The sequence below is a fragment of the Rhinoraja longicauda genome, chromosome 40, assembly GCF_053455715.1.
Source record: "Rhinoraja longicauda isolate Sanriku21f chromosome 40, sRhiLon1.1, whole genome shotgun sequence".
In the NCBI taxonomy this organism is placed as follows: Eukaryota; Metazoa; Chordata; class Chondrichthyes; order Rajiformes; family Arhynchobatidae; genus Rhinoraja; species Rhinoraja longicauda.
The window spans coordinates 7,840,318-7,860,313 of record NC_135992.1 but is presented as its reverse complement, the minus strand read 5'-3'; the positions used below and the strand labels follow the sequence as shown (position 1 = coordinate 7,860,313).

General features: G+C 47.2%; 1 protein-coding gene across 2 annotated transcripts in view; it reads left to right on the top strand.

The window, feature by feature from the left end:
• LOC144611497 (cilia- and flagella-associated protein 184-like) overlaps positions 1 to 10,807 on the top strand; it is a 30,356-nt gene extending 19,549 nt beyond the window's left edge. For both annotated transcript variants that reach the window (XM_078430629.1, XM_078430630.1), the window contains exons 9-12: positions 230 to 423; positions 1,383 to 1,595; positions 4,638 to 4,775; positions 10,545 to 10,807. In XM_078430629.1, the coding sequence (XP_078286755.1) occupies positions 230 to 423; positions 1,383 to 1,595; positions 4,638 to 4,775; positions 10,545 to 10,796 (797 nt within the window). In that variant the 3' untranslated portion in view covers positions 10,797 to 10,807. The remainder of the gene's footprint in view (positions 1 to 229; positions 424 to 1,382; positions 1,596 to 4,637; positions 4,776 to 10,544) is intronic.
• Positions 10,808 to 19,996: the final 9,189 nt, after the last annotated feature.

Here is a 19,996-nt window from a genome sequence, read left to right as displayed (position 1 = left end):
TTTCCTTTGTTGGTTTCTGCCAACAGGAAAGGAGGGATAGAAGTTCCAAATACCAAAAGCAAACTGAGGTGGATATTATTGACTTGTGAGGACGCAAGGTGCTGGAGTAACTCAGCGGGTCAGGCAGCATCGCTGGAGAACGATTGTTCGGGTTGGGACCCTTCTGCAGATTCTGACTCCTTTTGTGTAAACCACCATTGATTGGCCTGCATTTGCTTGTCTGGCACAGATGCTCTTGCTAAGGTGCAGGACACGTATGAGGAAGAGCACGCTTCCTACCAGGGGCAGGTCGATGACCTCAGTGGTAAATGCGAGGAGCAGCAGCAGCTGACTGATTATGCATGGCGGATGTTTCAGTCCAGGAAGAAAGTTGTAGCAAAGAATGTAATCAACAAACGGCCAGGAAGGCAATCAGCGCTCCAGGTAAATCCATATTGCTTTGCACAATGTTTCATTTGTAACAGAGCACTAACTGAATTCCATGTGGAACCCATCAATGTTGTTTCCCACACACACATACGGACGCACACACACACACACACACACACTATATATATATATGTTCAATATGATCATGGCCGATCATCCAGAATCAGTACCCTGTTCCAGTTTTCTCCCCATGTCCCTTGATTCCATTAGCCCTAAGAGCTCTATCTAACTCTCTCTTGAATACATCCAGTGAATTGGCCTCCACTGCCTTCTGTGAATTACAGCTTATTCTTAGAATTACAGCCCTTAATACAATGTCTCTGGTCGTAAGTTTGTTGGTGAATCAATTGAGAAATGTTAGTACTTGGGAATGCAAAATCTGAGGTTAATATTAAGATCTTCAATATCAGGGATGGCAAGGTTACAATGCAGTCTAAAGAAACCACTTCAACACAACAATATTCCTTGGTCCCAAACACACTAGAGCAATTCATATACTCAAACCAAAGTTCATGTTAAATTAAAAACCAGCTCATGATCTTATTTTCTCTCTGTGTGGGTGTACACGCAGGTGTTGTGTGTGCATGGGCATGCATATCCTCCAACTGTGGAGCATCTTGGACATTGCAGCTCACCCCCTCCATGACACACTGGTCAACCTGAGGAGCACCGAACGCCACAGGAAATCCTTTGACCCTGTGGCTGTCAAACAGTACAACTCCTCCCACTTCTGTCGTGGGGTAGACAGACCCCCCCATTCCCCCCCCCCCCCCCCCCCCCCCCAATCTTTGCACATCCCCAATCCTGGACTTTCCACTCGTCACTTTAATTTCATGTTTCGTGTATCTTGTTGTTTCTTTATGGACTGTTGGCAGACCAATTTCCCTCCTGGGATAAATAAAGTTCTATCGTATCGTGTGTGTGTGTGTGTGTGTGTGTGTGTGCATGTGCAGGAGTTAGAACGGGTTCAAAACATTGAGGAACAAAAGGAGAAAGAGACGAGGCAGATTCGGTTCCTGACCATCAAGATGAAGAATAAACTAAAGTACTATGAGCATCAGCTGAAGGCGAAGGAGGAACTGGCTGATGGACTCAATCTTATCGACTACGAGCAGCTGAAAATCGAGAACCAGTCATACAGTGAAAAGATTGAAGAACGCATTGAGGTAAGCAGGGGCCAAAGAGCTGAGATACAGCGCGGAAACAGGCCCTTCGGCCCACCGAGTCTGCGCCGACCAGTGATCCCCGCACACTAACACTAACCTACACACACGAGGGACAATTTATACATACACCAAGTGGGTGGAGACCGAAGATCTCGGGCGGCACGGTAGCGCAGCGGTAGAGTTGCTGCTTTACAGCGAATGCAGCGCCGGAGACTCAGGTTCGATCCTGACTACGGGTGCTGCACTGTAAGGAGTTTGTACGTTCTCCCCGTGACCTGCGTGGGTTTTCTCCGAGATCTTCGGTTTCCTCCCACACTCCAAAGACGTACAGGTATGTAGGCTAATTGGCTGGGTAAAAATGTTATTAAAAAAAAAAAAATTGTCCCTAGTGGGTGTAGGATAGTGTTAATGTACGGGGATCGCTGGGCGGCACGGACTTGGTGGGCCGAAAAGGCCTGTTTCCGGCTGTATATATATGATGATATGATATGAAAACCCACTCGGTCATGGTGAGAACATGCAAACTCCGTACAGACAGCACCAGTAGTCAGAATCGAACCCGGGACTCCGGTGCTGTGAGGCAACAAGCCAACCACTGCACCACAGTGACCGTGATAGTGTGATCAGGTTGGCTCTGTAGATGGACCGTAAGTTAGTGTTGCAATAATTTGGTTCAATGGACAGCTTCAAGAGGAGAAAATCTTCCCAGGCAACAATAAGTGTTATATCAAACGACATGAGCATTGCAGTCTGGCCTGACTGAAATGTCGGATTAACTCAATGTGAGTGCCTTGAGAAAGGGGATCGGAAAGAAGTCTAAATGTATTAAATGTAATAAAAAGGAACGGCAGATGTTGGTTTATACCAAAGAGAGACACAAAGTGCTGGAGTAACTCAATGGGTCAGTCTGAAGAAAGGTCTCGACCAGAAAAGTCACCCATTCCTTCTCTCCAGAGATGCTGCCTGACCCGCTGAGTTACTCCAGCTTTTTATGCCTACCTTCTGGTCAGACAACACCTCTGGGGAACATGGATAGGTGATGTTTTGCTTCGGGACACTTCCTCAGACTGAAAAGACACAAGATGTTGGAATAAAATGCTAAAGTGCTGGCCCCGATTTGTCATGCTTTTAAAATTTTTGCTTTTAGTTCCCCCCCACCCCCCACTGCGACCTATCTGAGGTAGGGTCCCGACCCGAAACGTCACCTTATCTGTGCTCTCCAGAGATGCTGCTCCATCATCTGAGTTACTCCAGCACTTTGTGTCTGTCCAGGCAAAGGAGTTCTCCTGAATTCACAGCTCTGTTCCCTGTGCAGGGGGCAATATACAATTATCAGGTGAGGACAAGGTGAGGACAGATACATGGACAGGACAGATTTAGACAATAGGTGCAGGAGGAGGCCATTTGGCCCTTCGAGTCAGCCCCGCCTTTCAATGTGATCATGGCTGATCATTCTCAATCAGTACCCCGTTCCTGCCTTCTCCCCATACCCCCTGACTCCACTATCCTTAAGAGCTATATCTAGCTCTCTCTTGAAAGCATTCAGAGAATTGGCCTCCACTGCCTTCTGAGGCAGAGAATTCCACAGATTCACAACTCTCTGACTGAAAAAGTTTTTCCTCATTTCAGTTCTAAATGGCCTACCCCTTATTCTTAAACTGTGGCCCCTTGTTCTGGATTCCCCCAACATTGGGAACATGTTTCCTGCCTCTAACGTGTCCATCCCCTTAATAATCTTATACGTTTCGATAAGATCCCCTCTCATCCTTCTAAATTGCAGTGTATACAAGCCTAGTCGCTCCAGTCTTTCAACATATGACAGTCCCGCCATTCTGGGAATTAACCTAGTAAACCTAGGCTGCACGCCCTCGTTTGAAGGGACATGGGTGAAATGGGGGAAGGTGGGACATAGAAACATAGAAAATAGGTGCAGGAGGAGGCCATTTGGCCCTTCGAGCCAGCACCGCCATTCAATACGATCATGGCTGATCATCGAAAATCAGTACCCCATTCCTGCTTTCACCCCACATCCCTTGATCCCCTCAGCCCGAAGAGCCAAATCTAACCCTCTCTTGAAAACATCCAGTGAATTGGCCTCCACTGCCTTCTGTGGCAGGGAAATTCCACTCGGGACTAGTGTAGCTGGGACATGACGGCCAGTGTGGGCAAGTTTTGCTGAAGGGCCTGTTTCCACGCTGTGTCACCCTATGACTCTGCAAGGTTGTGCTAAACCAAGAGCCCCCCCCACACCTTCAAATACTCCACCCCATTCCCTCTTGAAGGCCGTTGAAAAGAGGTGGAGATTATAACTACGAGAAGTTTCAGAAGCAGAAGGAGGAAACAGGATAACAGCGTGTAGAGTTTTAAATGAATGGAGATGTCTCGCTGAAACTTTGTGTCTGTCCAGCGACAATCTGTCTCAACTGAAATGCTCCTTAGTACCTGGCGTCCTCACTTCATCCCTGAAGTCGCTATTCAAGACTCATTTTGGTGGAAGGTAGACACAAAATGCTGGAGTAACTCAGCGGGTCAGGCAGCATCTCTGGAGAGAAGGAATGGGTGACGTTTCAGGTCGAGACCCTTCTTCAGCCTGAAGAAGGGTTTCGACCCATTCCTTTTCTCCAGAGATGCTGCCTGACCCGCTGGAATCCCAACGCTGGCCTGTTAGAATAGAATAGAAGAATAGAATAGAATAGCCTTTATTGTCACTATAACACCCTATAACTTTATAATACTGCAGATGTTCAAATTTGCTTTGGAGCATCTGTAGTTCTTTGCTTTTGGACCCCTGTTTATATTACTGTTCAAAGATGGATGGTGGTGAAGAATGTGGATGTTTCCACTTAGTCACCCAGTGACGTAGGGACAGACTGAAAGGTGGATGGACATAGCATTCCATATGGCGAAGGCAGCAGGACTTCAACACTGAAGGTTTTGCACAAGGAGGCCACCGTTTGGCATTTGACTTTGTGACTAAGTATGTTAACTGAGATATCAGAGCAGTATCTCCCCCCCCCCCCCCCCCCCGTGTTCATTTTACAGGAAGTCACCAAAATGAAGAAGAAAATCGCGTCTACAATCGAGGTGCTGACTCACATCAAGGAGAAGCTGGAGTACGTGGAGAAAGAGAACGAGGAGAAGAAAACTCGACTCAGGGAGGTCGAGGCGGTTGTGGCGCAGGTAATGGTGGCAGAGAGGGCAGCCACGGTGGCGCAGCTGCAGAGTTGCTGCCTTACAGCGCTTGCAGCGCCAGAGACCCGGGTTCCATCCCAACTACGGGCGCCGTCTGTACGGAGTTTGTACGTTCTCCCCGTGACCTGCGTGGGTTTTCTCCGAGATCTTCAGTTTCCTCCCACACTCCAAAGACGTGCAGATTAGTAGGTTAATTGGCTTGGTATGAATGTAAAATTGTCCCTAGTGTGGTTAGGGTAGTGTTAATGTGCGGGGATCGCTGGGCGATGCGGACCCGGTGGGCCGAAGGGCCTGTTTCCACGCTGTATCTCTAAACTTAACTAATCTAAAGTTCCAGTCAGGGGGAGCAAGCACTGGAGAGAGAGAGAGAGAGAGAGAGAGTTGGAACAGAGAATACAGGGAAGAATAAGGAGGGGGAGTGGGTGCAGCAGGTTGCGTGAGTGTAGGAAGCAGAGGGGTAGAGCAGATACTGCAGACAGAATCGATGCTGCAGGAATGGAGAGGTACTAGAAACACAAAGAGAGACCAGGTACTCAGAGAGAGTTTGGCAACATAGTGAACAGACCTGTGTCCACCACTGTTATAAAGGGACAGACTTGTATCTACCAGGGTGTCGAAACAAAGAACTGCAGAAGCTGGCTTGTACCAAAAATAGACACAAAGTGCCGGTGTAACTTAGCAGGTCAGGCAGCATCTCTGGAGAATAAGGATAGGTGACATTTTGGGTCAGGACCTTTCTTCACATTAATCCCGAAGACCCGAAACGTCACCTACCCTTTTTTCTCTCCAGAGAAGCTGCCTAATCCGCTGATTTACTCCAGCACTTTGTGACTATCTTTGGTATCTACCAGTGCTGTGTTAACACAATGACAAATCTGAGCCCACCATTACTGTGTTATACAGTGAAAGAACTATTCCCACCATTGCCCAGTAGTACAGTGCCCTAGTGTAGCACAATGATAGACCTGTATCCACCAGTAACATACCTCTGTGGATTCTGGTACAGACACATGCCCACCAGTACTAAATCCCAATGTTAAACAGTAACATTGACAGACTCTTGTCTGATTGTACTGCACCCCATTGTCACTCAGTAACAGATCTATGCTCACTAATGTAGGAAGGAACTTTCCAACGAAGATAGTCACAAAAAGCTGGAGTAACTCAGCAGGTCGGGGAATTATAGACCAGTTAGCCTAACATCGGTAGTAGGGAAAATGCTAGAGTCAGTTATTAAAGATGTGATAGCATCACATTTGGAAAGTGGTGAAATCATCGGACAAAGTCAGCATGGATTTACCAAAGGCAAATCATGTCTGACGAATCTTATAGAATTTTTCGAGGATGTAACTAGTAGAGTGGATAAGGGAGAACCAGTCGATTTGTTATATCTGGACTTTCAGAAGGCCTTCGACAAGGTCCCACATAGGAGATTGGCGTACAAACTTAAAGCACACGGTATTGAGGGTTCAGTGTTGAGGTGGATAGAAAATTGGTTGGCGGACAGGAAGCAAAGAGTAGGAATAAACGGGTCCTTTTCGGAATGGCAGGCAGTGACTAGTGGGGTACCGCAAGGCTCAGTGCTGGGACCCCAGTTATTTACAGTGTATATTAATGATTTGGACGAGGGAATTGAATGCAACATCTCTAAGTTTGCGGATGACACGAAGCTGGGTGGCAGTGTTAGCTGCGAGGAGGATGCTAGGAGGCTGCAGAGTGACTTGGATAGATTAGGCGAGTGGGCAAATGCATGGCAGATGCAATATAATGTGGATAAATGTGAGGTTATCCACTTTGGCGGCAAGAACAGGAAAGCAGAGTATTACCTGAATGGTGACCGATTGGGAGAAGGGGAGATGCAACGTGACCTGGGTGTCATGGTGCACCAGTCATTGAAAGCAAGCATGCAGGTGCAGCAGGCAGTGAAGAAAGCGAATGGTATGTTGACATTCATAGCAAGAGGATTTGAGTTTAGGAGCAGGGAGGTTCTGCTGCAGTTGTACAGGGCCTTGGTGAGACCGCACCTGGTGTATCGTGTGCAGTTTTGGTCTCCTAACCTGAGGAAAGACGTTCTTGCCTTAGAGGGAGTACAGAGAAGGTTCACCAGATTAATCCCTGGGATGGCGGGACTTGCATATGAGGAAAGACTGGATAGACTGGGCTTGTATTCGCTGGAATTGTTCCCGATGTTGAAAGAGTCCAGAACCAGGGGTCACAGCTTAAGGATAAGGGGGAAGTCTTTTAGGACCGAGATGAGAAAACATTTCTTCACACAGAGAGTGGTGAGTCTGTGGAATTCTCTGCCACAGAAGGTAGTTGAGGCCAGTTCATGGGCTATATTTAAGAGGGAGTTAGATGTGGCCCTTTTTGCTAAAGGGATCAGGGGGTATGGAGAGAAGGCAGGTACAGGCTACTGAGCTGAATGATCAGCCATGATCATATTGAATGGCGGTGCAGGCTCGAAGGGCCGAATGGCCTACTCCTGCACCTATTTTCTATGTTTCTATGTTTCTAAACTGCCTGCAGTGTTAGTGTCTGGCTCAGAATGTTTGTGTTCTAAGGAAGAATTGAACATTCAGATAATGGCCGGTCTTTCACATCTTCCTTCCACACCTGGAACAGCAGATAGAAACATAGAAACATAGAAAATAGGTGCAGGAGTAGGCCATTCGGCCCTTCGAGCCCGCACCGCCATTCAATATGATCATGGCTGATCATCCAACTCAGTATCCCGTACCTGCCTTCTCTCCATACCCCCTGACCCCTTTAGCCACAAGGGCCACATCTAATTCCCTCTTAAATATAGCCAATGAACTGGCCTCAACTACCTTCTGTGGCAGAGAATTCCACAGATTCACCACTCTCTGTGTGAAAAAAACCTTTCTCATCTCGGTCCTAAAAGACTTCCCCCTTATCCTTAAACTGTGACCCCTGGTTCTGGACTTCCCCAACATCGGGAACAATCTTCCTGCATCTAGCCTGTCCAACCCCTTAAGATACGTTAGATGAGGTTGGAGGAGGCGCAAGTGAACCTCTGCCTCGCCTGAAAGGATGGCCAGGGTCTCCCTCAACACTTTCTCTTTGCCTCTCCTTTGCAACCTCTCTTGAAACCGGTCTTTTTGGCAACAATTTGTTCACCCCAGACTCGTATCTCCGTTGTTGGTTTGACGACTTTTGTCTGCTCATGTTAGATCATTGTCCATGCTCGATACTTTTCCCAACGCACACTCAGCTCAACATTTGTAAAAGTGCGGTAAATATTCAATCATTGAAACCCAGCAGAGTTGTCAGCCTGCCCCGCTGAGTTACTCCAGCTTTTTGTGTCTGTCTCATCCTTTCCCAGCAATGATAAAATATCCATTTGAAGCTAAATTCATCCTAGTATCATGTAAAATAAAGAGTATAAGAAAATAACTGCAGATGCTGGTACAAATCGAAGGTATTTTTTCACAAAATGCTGGAGTAACTCAGCAGGTCAGGTAGCATCTCTGGAGAGAGGGAATGGGTAACGTTTCGGGTCGAGACCCTTCTTCAGACTACTGTTGCCTCTAAACAGTGCTCTTTATAATCCCCATACACTCAGCCTAATGGTATCATTGGTTCCATTTGAGGAGTTGGAGCAGCCAGAGAGATTCCTGGCCACCCTACAGCTGGGGTATTTGGCCAGGCCGGACAGAAGTGGACCATGCAGGTCGGGAGCCTCAGTGGATCCTTAAATACTGAGGTTGCACACCCTGGGAGCAGACAGATTACACGGAGAGAAACTGTTCCCATGGAGTACCGGGCCCTGGTGAGACCGCACCTGGAGTACTGTGTGCAGTTTTGGTCTCCAAATTTGAGGAAGGATATTCTTGCTATGGAGGGCGTGCAGCGTAGGTTCACTAGGTTAATTCCCGGAATGGCGGGACTGTCGTATGTTGAAAGGCTGGAGCGATTGGGCTTGTATACACTGGAATTTAGAAGGATGAGGGGGGATCTTATTGAAACATATAAGATAATTAGGGGATTGGACACATTAGAGGCAGGAAACATGTTCCCAATGTTGGGGGAGTCCAGAACAAGGGGCCACAGTTTAAGAATAAGGGGTAGGCCATTTAGAACGGAGATGAGGAAGAACTTTTTCAGTCAGAGAGTGGTGAAGGTGTGGAATTCTCTGCCTCAGAAGGCAGTGGAGGCCAGTTCGTTGGATGCTTTCAAGAGAGAGCTGGATAGAGCTCTTAAGGATAGCGGAGTGAGGGGGTATGGGGAGAAGGCAGGAACGGGGTACTGATTGAGAGTGATCAGCCATGATCGCATTGAATGGCGGTGCTGGCTCGAAGGGCTGAATGGCCTACTCCTGCACCTATTGTCTATTGTCTATTGAAACCATATCCCTTTCCAAAAAAAAAAAAAGACACAAAGTGCAGGAGTAACTCTGTGGGTCAGGCAGCATCCCTGGAGAACATGGATTGATGACATTTCAGTTTGGGACCTTTCTTCAGTCACTCCAGCACTTTGTCTTGCAAACCAGCATCTGCGGTTCCTTATTTCTACATTTTGTACCTATCCTTGTTCTCCAGGGATGCTGCCTGACCCACTGAGTTACTGAGTCACTCCAGCACTTTTTTTTTGTAAACAAGCATCTGCAGTTCCTTGTTTATACATTTTGTACCTATCCTTGTTCTCCAGGGCTTGACATGTCCTCCAGAGATGCTGCCCGTCCCTCTGAGTTACTCCAGCATTTTGTGTCTGTCTTCGGTGTAAACTCGCATCTGCAGTTCCTTCCCACACATGCTCTCCAGGGATGCTGCCTGACCCCTTGAGTTACTCCAGCACTTTTTGTTTTGTAAACCAGCATCTGCAGTTCCTTGTTTTATAATTGGCAGAAAGTTCAATGAATTGATTGGCAAAAGAACAGAAAGTGATGAGAGGCCAAGCTCTTTCAACATAGTGCGTGGTTAGATTCTGAAAAGTTCTGCCTGGGTTAGATAGTGGAGGCAGATCCAGTTGTGACATTGGAAAGGGAATGGGATATACCTTTGAAAAGAGAAAGAGTGGAGGGCAAGAGAGAGAGAGTTCAGGGTGGGGAGGCTTGTGGTTTATTCTAGCACTGAGTGGGTGCCAGGGGTAATGGGGAGAAGGCAGGAGAATGGGGTTGAGAGGGAAAGATAGATCAGCCACGATTGAATGGCGGGGTAGACTTGAAGACTGGAGCCACTAGGCTTGTCTTGTATACACTGGAGTTTAGAAGGACGAGAGGAGATCTTATCGAAACATATAAGATTGTTAAGGGGTTGGACACGTTAGAGGCAGGAAACATGTTCCCAATGTTGGGGGAGTCCAGAACCAGGGGCCACAGTTTAAGAATAAGGGGTAGGCCATTTAGAACTGAAATGAGGAAAAACTTTTTCAATCAGAGAGTTGTGAATCTGTGGAATTCTCTGCCTCAGAAGGCAGTGGAGGCCAATTCTCTGAATGCATTCAAGAGGCAGCTAGATAGAGCTCTTAAGGACAGCGGAGTCAGGGGGGTATGGGGAGAGGGCAGGAACGGGGTACTGATTGAGAATGATCAGCCATGATCACATTGAATGGTGGTGCTGGCTCGAATGGCCGACTCCTGCACCTATTGTCTATTGTCTATTGAAGGACTCAATGGCCTAATCCTGTTCCTATCTCTTATGATCTTATGAGCCAATGAGCTGAATGGAGTTGTTTCCCCTCCCCTCCGTGCTGGGGTTTTTGATTCTGTAACCCGACGTCCATTCTGTGTTGTTGCAGAAGAGGGAGATCTCGACCAAAACCAAGCAAGCACGGGACAGAGTGCGGACGGCCAACCTCGAGTTGAAGGAGAAGTGCGGGCTACTGTGCAACAAGTTGTTGCTCCGCGACCTTGAGGACAACGTGGACGCCAACGAGAGCCTGCAGCAGAAGCTGGAGGAACTAAAGAGGCGCCACACTGACCTAACCCTGGACTCCTACGGAATCAAGAAGAAAATCGAGTGGGTGAAGATGGGACAGTTGCAGACTTAGCGGGTGGCGAGGGAAGAGTTTCCGCTTTCTGCTGTTACAATAAATGTTAGATGGTATGTGACTTCATTCTTGATTTCTGTGTGTGAGGAGAAGACATTGGGGCTGGTTGTACGGGTGTCGTAAGCCATGAAATGAGTCCAACTGCAGCAGATCCACCAAGACTTAGTTTGGTCACCAAGGGGGAAACCGGGGGGGTTCTCATCCACTGGACGATCTGAATCTTGTCCGAATACGACAAAAGTTTCGGAATATGTTTTTAAAATTTTCTGTCTCTGCATTCCAAATCATTTCCCTCTCTGCATTCCTATTGCAGCTAAAATTAATTCATTTGGAGGAGGAGTAGAAATCATGGTTCCCATTTCTCTTGCGCAGAACGGACTTGGTGGGCCGAAAAGGCCTGTTTCCGGCTGTATATATATGATATGATATGATATGATGATATGAACCCAAACAGATGGATGAGAAAATGACGGATGTGAAGCATAGAGTCTTTCGTAGGGGAATCGAGGACCAGGGGACATAGGTTTAAGGTGAAGGGGAAAAGATTGAATAGATTTTTATTTTTATTTTTTTAGATTTAGAGATACAGCGCGGAAACAGGCCCTTCGGCCCACCGAGTCCGCGCCGCCCAGCGATCCCCGCACATTAACACTATCCTACACACACTAGGGACAATTTTTACATTTACCCAGTCAATTAACCTGCACACCTGTACGTCTTTGGAGTGTGGGAGGAAACCGAAGATCTCGGAGAAAACCCACGCAGGTCACGGGGAGAACGTACAAACTCTGTACAGACGGCGCCCGTAGTCAGGATCGAACCTGAGTCTCCGGCGCTGCATTCGCTGTAAGGCAGCAACTCTACCGCTGCGCCACCGTTGCGCCTGGAATCCGAGGGGTAACTTTTTCTCACAGAGGGTGGTGGATGTATGAAACAAGCTGCCAGAGGAGGGAGTTGAGGCAGGGACTATCCCATCATTTAAGAAACAGTTGGACAGGTACATGGATGGGACAGGTTTGGAGGGTTATGGACCAAGCGCAGACAGGTGGGACTCGGGTAGCTGGGACATTGTTGGCCGGTGTGGGCGAGTTGGGCCGAAGGGCCTGTTTCCACACTGTATGACTCTGACTCTTAAGACCAAAGTTCGATACGTAAAAGTGGAACTCTACCGTACAAATGCACAATCAAAACTAAATCCACAAAAATAGGCTTTGACTGTACGCTGCTCCTCATTGTCATTGTCTGAAAACTGACAGCTACATTAATGTTCAGACTCCTGATGGTGAACAGCACAGCACACAGAGGCTTCCAACTCTGCACCATCTGCCCCACTAGGATTAATGTTGCATTGGAAACACCGGCCTCCCCCTTATGTTCAGTTTGCTTTTCCTCGCCCATGTCAGACAAGACCATATTGAGCCAGTTCGTGAAGCTCCAAGTGACTGAATGCCTCCCAGGGACAAATCAGAATGATATCTGAAAGCAAAGTGAGAATTAGACACTTATTAATCAAGTTATTAATCATACCTCTAGTTTCCCCCCCCCCCCTCCCACCGACTCTCAGTCATGAGAAGGGTCATGAGAAGGCAGGAACGGGGTACTGATTGTGGATGATCAGCCATGATCACATAGAATGGCGGTGCTGGCTCGAAGGGCTGAATGGCCTCCTCCTGCACCTATTGTCTATTGTCTATTATCACACCCAGTGGATTTCCTCCACCCAATCTGCCTTGTGTCTCGAAACTCAACGAGGGTGTGAGACCCGTTGGCTACCCTCGCCTGGTTTAGCACGCCAGCCAAAATGGTTTCCCAGAGTGTGGTCGCTGTGGCATGCTCACGGCTTCTTGGAGCCACAGGTGAGATCTGGGTGCCAGGTGACGACCACAGGTGGACAAACTACCCTCAAAGGAGCGCAACATGCCCCTCACCAGAGGTGCTGCCCCTTAACCAGAATTAAAGGACATTCTATTAAGAAGGAGATGAGGAGAAATTTCTTTAGTGAATCTGTGGAATTATTTGCCACAGAAGGCTGTAGAGGCCAAGTCAGTGGATATTTTTTAAGGCAGAGGTAGATAGATTCTTGGTTAGTACGGGTGTCAGTGGTTATGGGGAGAAGGCAGGAGAATGGGGTTTGGAGAGACAAATAGATCAGCCATGGTTGAAGGCCGGAGTAGACTTGATGGGCTGAATGGCCTAATTCTACTCCTGTTCCTGATGACCTGAGCACTCCCGCGTACACTCCCATACATGTGAACCAGTGCACATAAAAAAACAGACACAAAGTGCTGGAGTAACTCAGCAGGTCAGGCAGCATCTCTGGAGAACATGGAGAGGTGACGTTTCACAGAGTGCTGGAGTAACTCAGCGGGTCAGGCAGCATCTCTGGAGAACATGGATAAGTGACGTTTCACAGAGTGCTGGAGTAACTCAGCGGGTCAGGTAGCATCTCTGGAGAACATGGATAGGTGACGTTTCACAGAGTGCTGGAGTAACTCAGCGGGTCAGGCAGCATCTCTGGAGAACATGGATAGGTGACGTTTCACAGAGTGCTGGAGTAACTCAGCGGGTCAGGCAGCATCTCTGGAGAACATGGATAGGTGACGTTTCACAGAGTGCTGGAGTAACTCAGCGGGTCAGGCAGCATCTCTGGAGAACATGGATAGGTGACGTTTCACAGAGTGCTGGAGTAACTCAGCGGGTCAGGCAGCATCTCTGGAGAACATGGATAGGTGACATTTCGGGACGGGATCATTATGGAGAATAGGCAAGGGCCTGAGTGGGGTATTAAAGTGTAAACCAAGGGGAGAATGGAATTAGATTGCATGCAGTAGGCAATGGTGTGGGAAGATCGAGATTGGACTGGATTGGTCCTGGGAATAAAGGAAGAATGGGATTACACTGGGAGTGATGATGAAGGACATGGAAAAGAAGAGGAGAGTGGGATCAGACCGGATGGGATATTAAAGGGAATATGCAGAGTGAGGGAAGAGTGGGAATAGACTGTCATATGTTGAAAGACTGGAGCGACTAGGCTTGTATTCACTGGAATTTAGAAGGATGAGAGGGGATCTTATCGAAACGTATCAGATTATTAAGGGGTTGGGCACGTTAGAGGCAGGAAACATGTTCCCAATGTTGGGGGAATCCAGAACAAGGGGCCACAGTTTAAGAATAAGGGGTAGGCTATTTAGAACTGAGATGAGGAAAAAGAATTTCAGTCAAAGAGTTGTGAATCTGTGGAATTCTCTGCCTCAGAATGCAATGGAGGCCAATTCTCTGAATGCATTAAAGAGAGAGCTAGATAGAGCTCTTTAGGATAGCGGAGTCAGGGGGTATGGGGAGAAGGCAGGAACGGGGTGCTGATTGTGAATGATCAGCCATGATCACATTGAATGGCGGTGCTGGCTCGAAGGGCCGAATGGCCTCCTCCTGCACCTATTGTCTATTGTCTATTAGGTGGGATATTAAAGAATGTGGGATGTGACACAATGAGAGATTAGTATGGAGAGAAACCCCATTGCACATTTAATGGTCAGGATGTCTTGTTTCATTAGTGGAACTTTCTATGCAATCCTTGCCTTTTTTGTTCAGTGCGAGGTAAATCTGTGTAAATTTCACATCTGCTACAGTTTAAATTACATCTTCATGGATTTGGTTTTCCAAAAGAAAAGTTTCAGCCTTCGACTAATAGCTTATAGTACTTATTAAGGGGAAAGAGAGCAGGCGAGTGAGAGAGCTGCAAATAGTCCACATTGCCTTGGGTTAATCCAGCAATGCGTGCAGGCTCTAGGAATAAAACGGAACAAAATGACAGAGAATGAAAACAAAATAAACACAACACTCGCAGACTGTGATTAATATTATCTTTACGTGATCGGCAGTCTCACGTGTGTCTCACACCTATTTTAATTAATCTTGCCTTAGAGGGAGTACAGAGAAGGTTCACCAGATTGATCAGGGGGAATAGGATAAGGGGGATTTCCAAAAGAAAAGTTTCAGCCTTCGACTAATAGCTTATAGTACTTATTAAGGGGAGAGAGAGCAGGCGATAAGGGGGAAGTCTTTTAGGACCGAGATGAGAAAACATTTCTTCACACAGAGAGTGGTGAGTCTGTGGAAAGGCGGGACTTACATATGAAGAAAGACTGGATAGACTGGGCTTGTACTCGCTGGAATTTAGAAGACTGAAGGGGGATCTTATAGAAACATATAAAATTCTTAAGGGGTTGGACAGGCTAGATGCGGGAAGATTGTTCCCGATTTTGGGGGAGTCCAGAACCAGGGGTCACAGCTTAAGGATAAGGGGGAAGTCTTTTAGGACCGAGATGAGAAAACATTTCTTCACACAGAGAGTGGTGAGTCTGTGGAATTCTCTGCCACAGAAGGTAGTTGAGGCCAGTTCATTGGCTATATTTAAGAGGGAGTTAGATGTGGCCCTTGTGGCTAAAGGGATCAGGGGGTATGGAGAGAAGGCAGGTACAGGCTACTGAGCTGAATGATCAGCCATGATCATATTGAATGGCGGTGCAGGCTCGAAGGGCCGAATGGCCTACTCCTGCACCTATTTTCTATGTTTCTATGTTTCTAAACTGCCTGCAGTGTTAGTGTCTGGCTCAGAATGTTTGTGTTCTAAGGAAGAATTGAACATTCAGATAATGGCCGGTCTTTCACATCTTCCTTCCACACCTGGAACAGCAGATAGAAACATAGAAACATAGAAAATAGGTGCAGGAGTAGGCCATTCGTTCCTTCGAGCCCGCACCGCCATTCAATATGATCATGGCTGATCATCCAGCTCAGTATCCCGTACCTGCCTTCTCTCCATACCCCCTGACCCCTTTAGCCACAAGGGCCACATCTAACTCCCTCTTAAATATAGCCAATGAACTGGCCTCAACTACCTTCTGTGGCAGAGAATTCCACAGATTCACCACTCTCTGTGTGAAAAAAAACGTTCTCACCTCGGTCCTAAAAGACTTCCCCCTTATCCTTAAACTGTGACCCCTGGTTCTGGACTTCCCCAACATCGGGAACAATCTTCCTGCATCTAGCCTGTCCAACCCCTTAAGATACGTTAGATGAGGTTGGAGGAGGCGCAAGTGAACCTCTGCCTCGCCTGAAAGGACGGCCAGGGTCTCCCTCAACACTTTCTCTTTGCCTCTCCTTTACAACCTCTCTTGAAACCGGTCTTTTTGGCAACAATTTGTTCACCCCAGACTCGTATCTCCGTTGTTGGTTTGATGACTTTTGTCTGCTCATGTTAGATCATTGTCCATGCTCGATACTTTTCCCAACGCACACTCAGCTCAACATTTGTAAAAGTGCGGTAAATATTCAATCATTGAAACCCAGCAGAGTTGTCAGCCTGTCCCGCTGAGTTACTCCAGCATTTTGTGTCTGTCTCATCCTTTCCCAGCAATGATAAAATATCCATTTGAAGCTAAATTCATCCTAGTATCATGTAAAATAAAGAGTATAAGAAAATAACTGCAGATGCTGGTACAAATCGAAGATATTTTTTCACAAAATGCTGGAGTAACTCAGCAGGTCAGGCAGCATCTCGGGAGAGAAGGAATGGGTGACGTTTCGGGTCGAGACCCTTCTTCAGAGTGATGTCAGGGGGGCGGGACAAAGGAAGGATATAGGTGGAGACAGGAAGACAGTGGGAGATCTGAGAAGTGGGAGGGGAAGAGAGGGACAGGGGAACTATCTAAAGTTGGAGTTGTAAAATAAAGAAAAACTTTACCTTTACACCAAGCCAATTAACCTACAACCCTTTGGAGTGTGGGAGGAAACCGAAGATCTCGGAGAAAACCCACGCGGTCACGGGAGGAACATACAAACTCCGTACAGACAGCGCCCGTAGTCGGGATCGAACCCGGGTCTCCGGCGCTGCAAGCGCTGAAAGGCAGCAACTCTATCGCTGTTCCACAGTGCCGCCTTACACATTTTCTACACATTACACAGTTCCTTCCTACACATGTGTAGGAAAGAACTACAGATGCTGGTTTAAATCGAAGATAGACACAAAATGCTGGAGTAACTCAGTGGGAATTCTCTGCCGCAGAAGGCAGTGGAGACCAATTCACTGGATGTTTTCAAGAGAGAATTAGATTTAGCCCTTAGGGCTAACGGAATCAAGGGATATGGGGAAAAAGCAGGAACAGGGTACTGATTTTGGATGATCAGCCATGATCATATTGACTGGCAGTGCTATCTTGAAGGGCCGAATGGCCTACTCCTGCACCTATTTTGCTTTGTTTCTATGGGACAGGCAGCTTCTCTGGAATGGGTGATTTTTCTGGTTGAGACCCTTCTTCAGACTGAAGAAGGCTCTCCAGAGATGCTGCCTGTCCCGCTGAGTTACTCCAGCTTTTTGTGTCTATCCTTCCTACACACACACACGGTCTGTTTTATCCATTGATCCATTGATTCACGCTGACAGTAATTGGCACGAATGACAGTTTATTGGCCACAGACCGAGAGGTTGCATTACAGACTAAGCAGCAGTTCACAACATTCAATAAATAAACAGGACGTGTTTGACACTGAGAAGCAGGCTAGGCAGCACTCTCAACTTCACCTTTGTCAATTCTTCCCTTATTCCTGCACTTCACACTTACAGAGACACACGAAACTGCAGATGCTGGAATAGTGAGCAAAACAAATCAAGGGTTTTGTGTAGGAAGGAACTACACTTGTGTTGGCGGCACGGTGGCGCAGCGGTAGAGTTGCTGCCTTACAGCGAATGCAGCGCCGGAGACCCAGGTTCGATCCCTACTATGGGTGCTGTCTGTACGGAGTTTGTACGTTCACCCCGTGATCTGCGTGGGTTTTCTCCAAGATCTTCGGTTTACTCCCACACTCCAAAGACGTGCAGGTTTGTAGGTTAATTGGCTTGGTAAATGTAAAAAATGCCCCAAGTGGGTATAGGACAGTGTTAATGTGCGGGGATCACTGGTCGGCATGGACCCGGTGGGCCGAAAGGGCCTGTTTCCGTGCTGTTTATCTAAACTAAACTAAACTGCAGATGCTAGATATTTATTCACAAAATGCTGGAGTAACTCAGCAGGTCAGGCAGCATCTCAGGAGGGAAGGAATGGGTGACGTTTCGGGTCGAGACCCTTCTTCGGTCTGAAGGATCTCGACCCGAAACATCACCCATTCCTTCTCTCCTGAGATGCTGCCTGACCTGCTGAGTTACTCCAGCATTTTGTGAATAAATACCTTCGATTTGTACCAGCATCTGCAGTTATTTTCTTACAAACTGCAGATGCTGGTTTAAACCGAAGATGGACACAAGAAGCTGGAGTAACATTTTCTCCAGAGATACTGTCTGACCCACTGAGTTACTCCAGCTTTTTGTGTCTGTCTTAAGTCAAGAGTTTTGTGAGTTTAAGTTTCATTTTTGAGTTTAGTTTATTGTCACGTGCACCGAGGAACAGTCAAAACCTTTTGTTGCGTGCTAACCAGTCAGCGGAAAAGCAATAAATAATTATAATCGAGCCATTTACAGTGTGATAAAGGGAATAACGTGAATAAGTGCAAGATTAAGACAGTAAAGTTCAATCAAAGATGGTTTATCAGTCACCAATGAGGTAGATAGTAGTTCAGGACTGCTCTCTGGTTGTTGGTAGGATGATTCCGTTGCACGATAACATCTGGGAAGAAACTGTCCCTGAATCTGGAGATAGACACAAAAAGCTGCAGTAACTCAGTGGGTCAGGCAGCATCTCTAGAGAAGAGGAATAGGTGATGTTTCAACATAGAAAAACATAGAAAAGTAGGTGCAAGAGTAGCCATTTGAGCCAGCATCACCATCCAATATGATTGTGGCTGATCATCTAAAATCAGTACCCCGTTCCTGTTTTTTCCCCATATCCCTTGACTCCTTTAGCTCTAAGAGTGAAATCTAACTCTCTCTTGAAAACATCCAGTGAATTGGTCTCCACTGCCTTCTGTGGCAGAGAATTCCACAGATTCACAACTCTCTGGGTGAAAAAGTTTCTCCTCATATCAGTCCTAAATGGCCTACCCCTTATTCTTAAATTGTAACCCCTGGTTCTGGACTCCCCCAACATCGGGAATATTTTTCCTGCATCTAGCCTGTCCAATCCTTTAAGAATTTTATGTTTCTATTAGATCCCCTCCCATCCGTTTAAATTCCAGTGAATTTCAGGTCGAGACCCTTCTTCAGACTGAGAGTCAGGAGAAAGGGAAACGAGAGATATAGACGGTGATGTAGCAAGATATAGAACAAATGAATGAAAGATATGCAAAAATGTAACGATGATAAAGGAAACAGGCTGTGGACTATAAGAAAATAACTGCAGATGCTGGTACAAATCGAAGGTATTTATTCACAAAATGCTGGAGTAACTCAGCAGGTCAGGCAGCATCTCCGGAGAGAAGGAATGGGTGACGTTTCGGGTCGAGACCCTTCTTCAGACTGATGTCAGGGGGGCGGGACAAAGGAAGGATAGTCTGTGACTAGATGTGAATCTGGAGGTATGCGTTTTCACACTGTTAATAAGGACAGTTTTTAATTGTCATATGTACCAGCAATGAAATAATGAAAATACATACAGCAGCATAACCTGTAGACACAACACTCATAGGCAACATATAATAAACAAGATAAAATCAATAAATTAATAACCACAAAACTGGTGCAAAAATGCCAACACAGAGTGCTGGAGGAACTCAGCGGGCCAGGCAGCATCTGTGGAGGGAAATGGACAGGTGACGTTTCAGGTTGGGATCCATCCTGATGAAGTCCTGCAATGTCACCGTAAGAAAATAACTGCAGATGCTGGTACAAATCGAAGGTATTTATTTCACAAAATGCTGGAGTAACTCAGCAGGTCAGGCAGCATCTCAGGAGAGAAGGAATGGGATGCTGCCTGACCTGCTGAGTTACTGTTCATTCCCACCACAGACATAACATGAGGCATCCCTGAAGTACTGCTTGCTGCCGGTGGCGGAGCTGCGATTCTGACTGTTGCCACAGGAGGCTGGGTAGAGCAGGACCGCTGCTCCCCGTGTCGCCGGCCTGCAGTTCCCAGCGTGGCCGCGGGAGGCGCGGGGAGCGCTCGCCTGCAGTTCCCGGCGTTGCCGCGGGAGGCGCGGCGAGCGGTCGCCTGCAGTTCCCGGCGTGGCCGCGGGAGGCGCGGCGAGCGCTCGCCTGCAGTTCCCGGCGT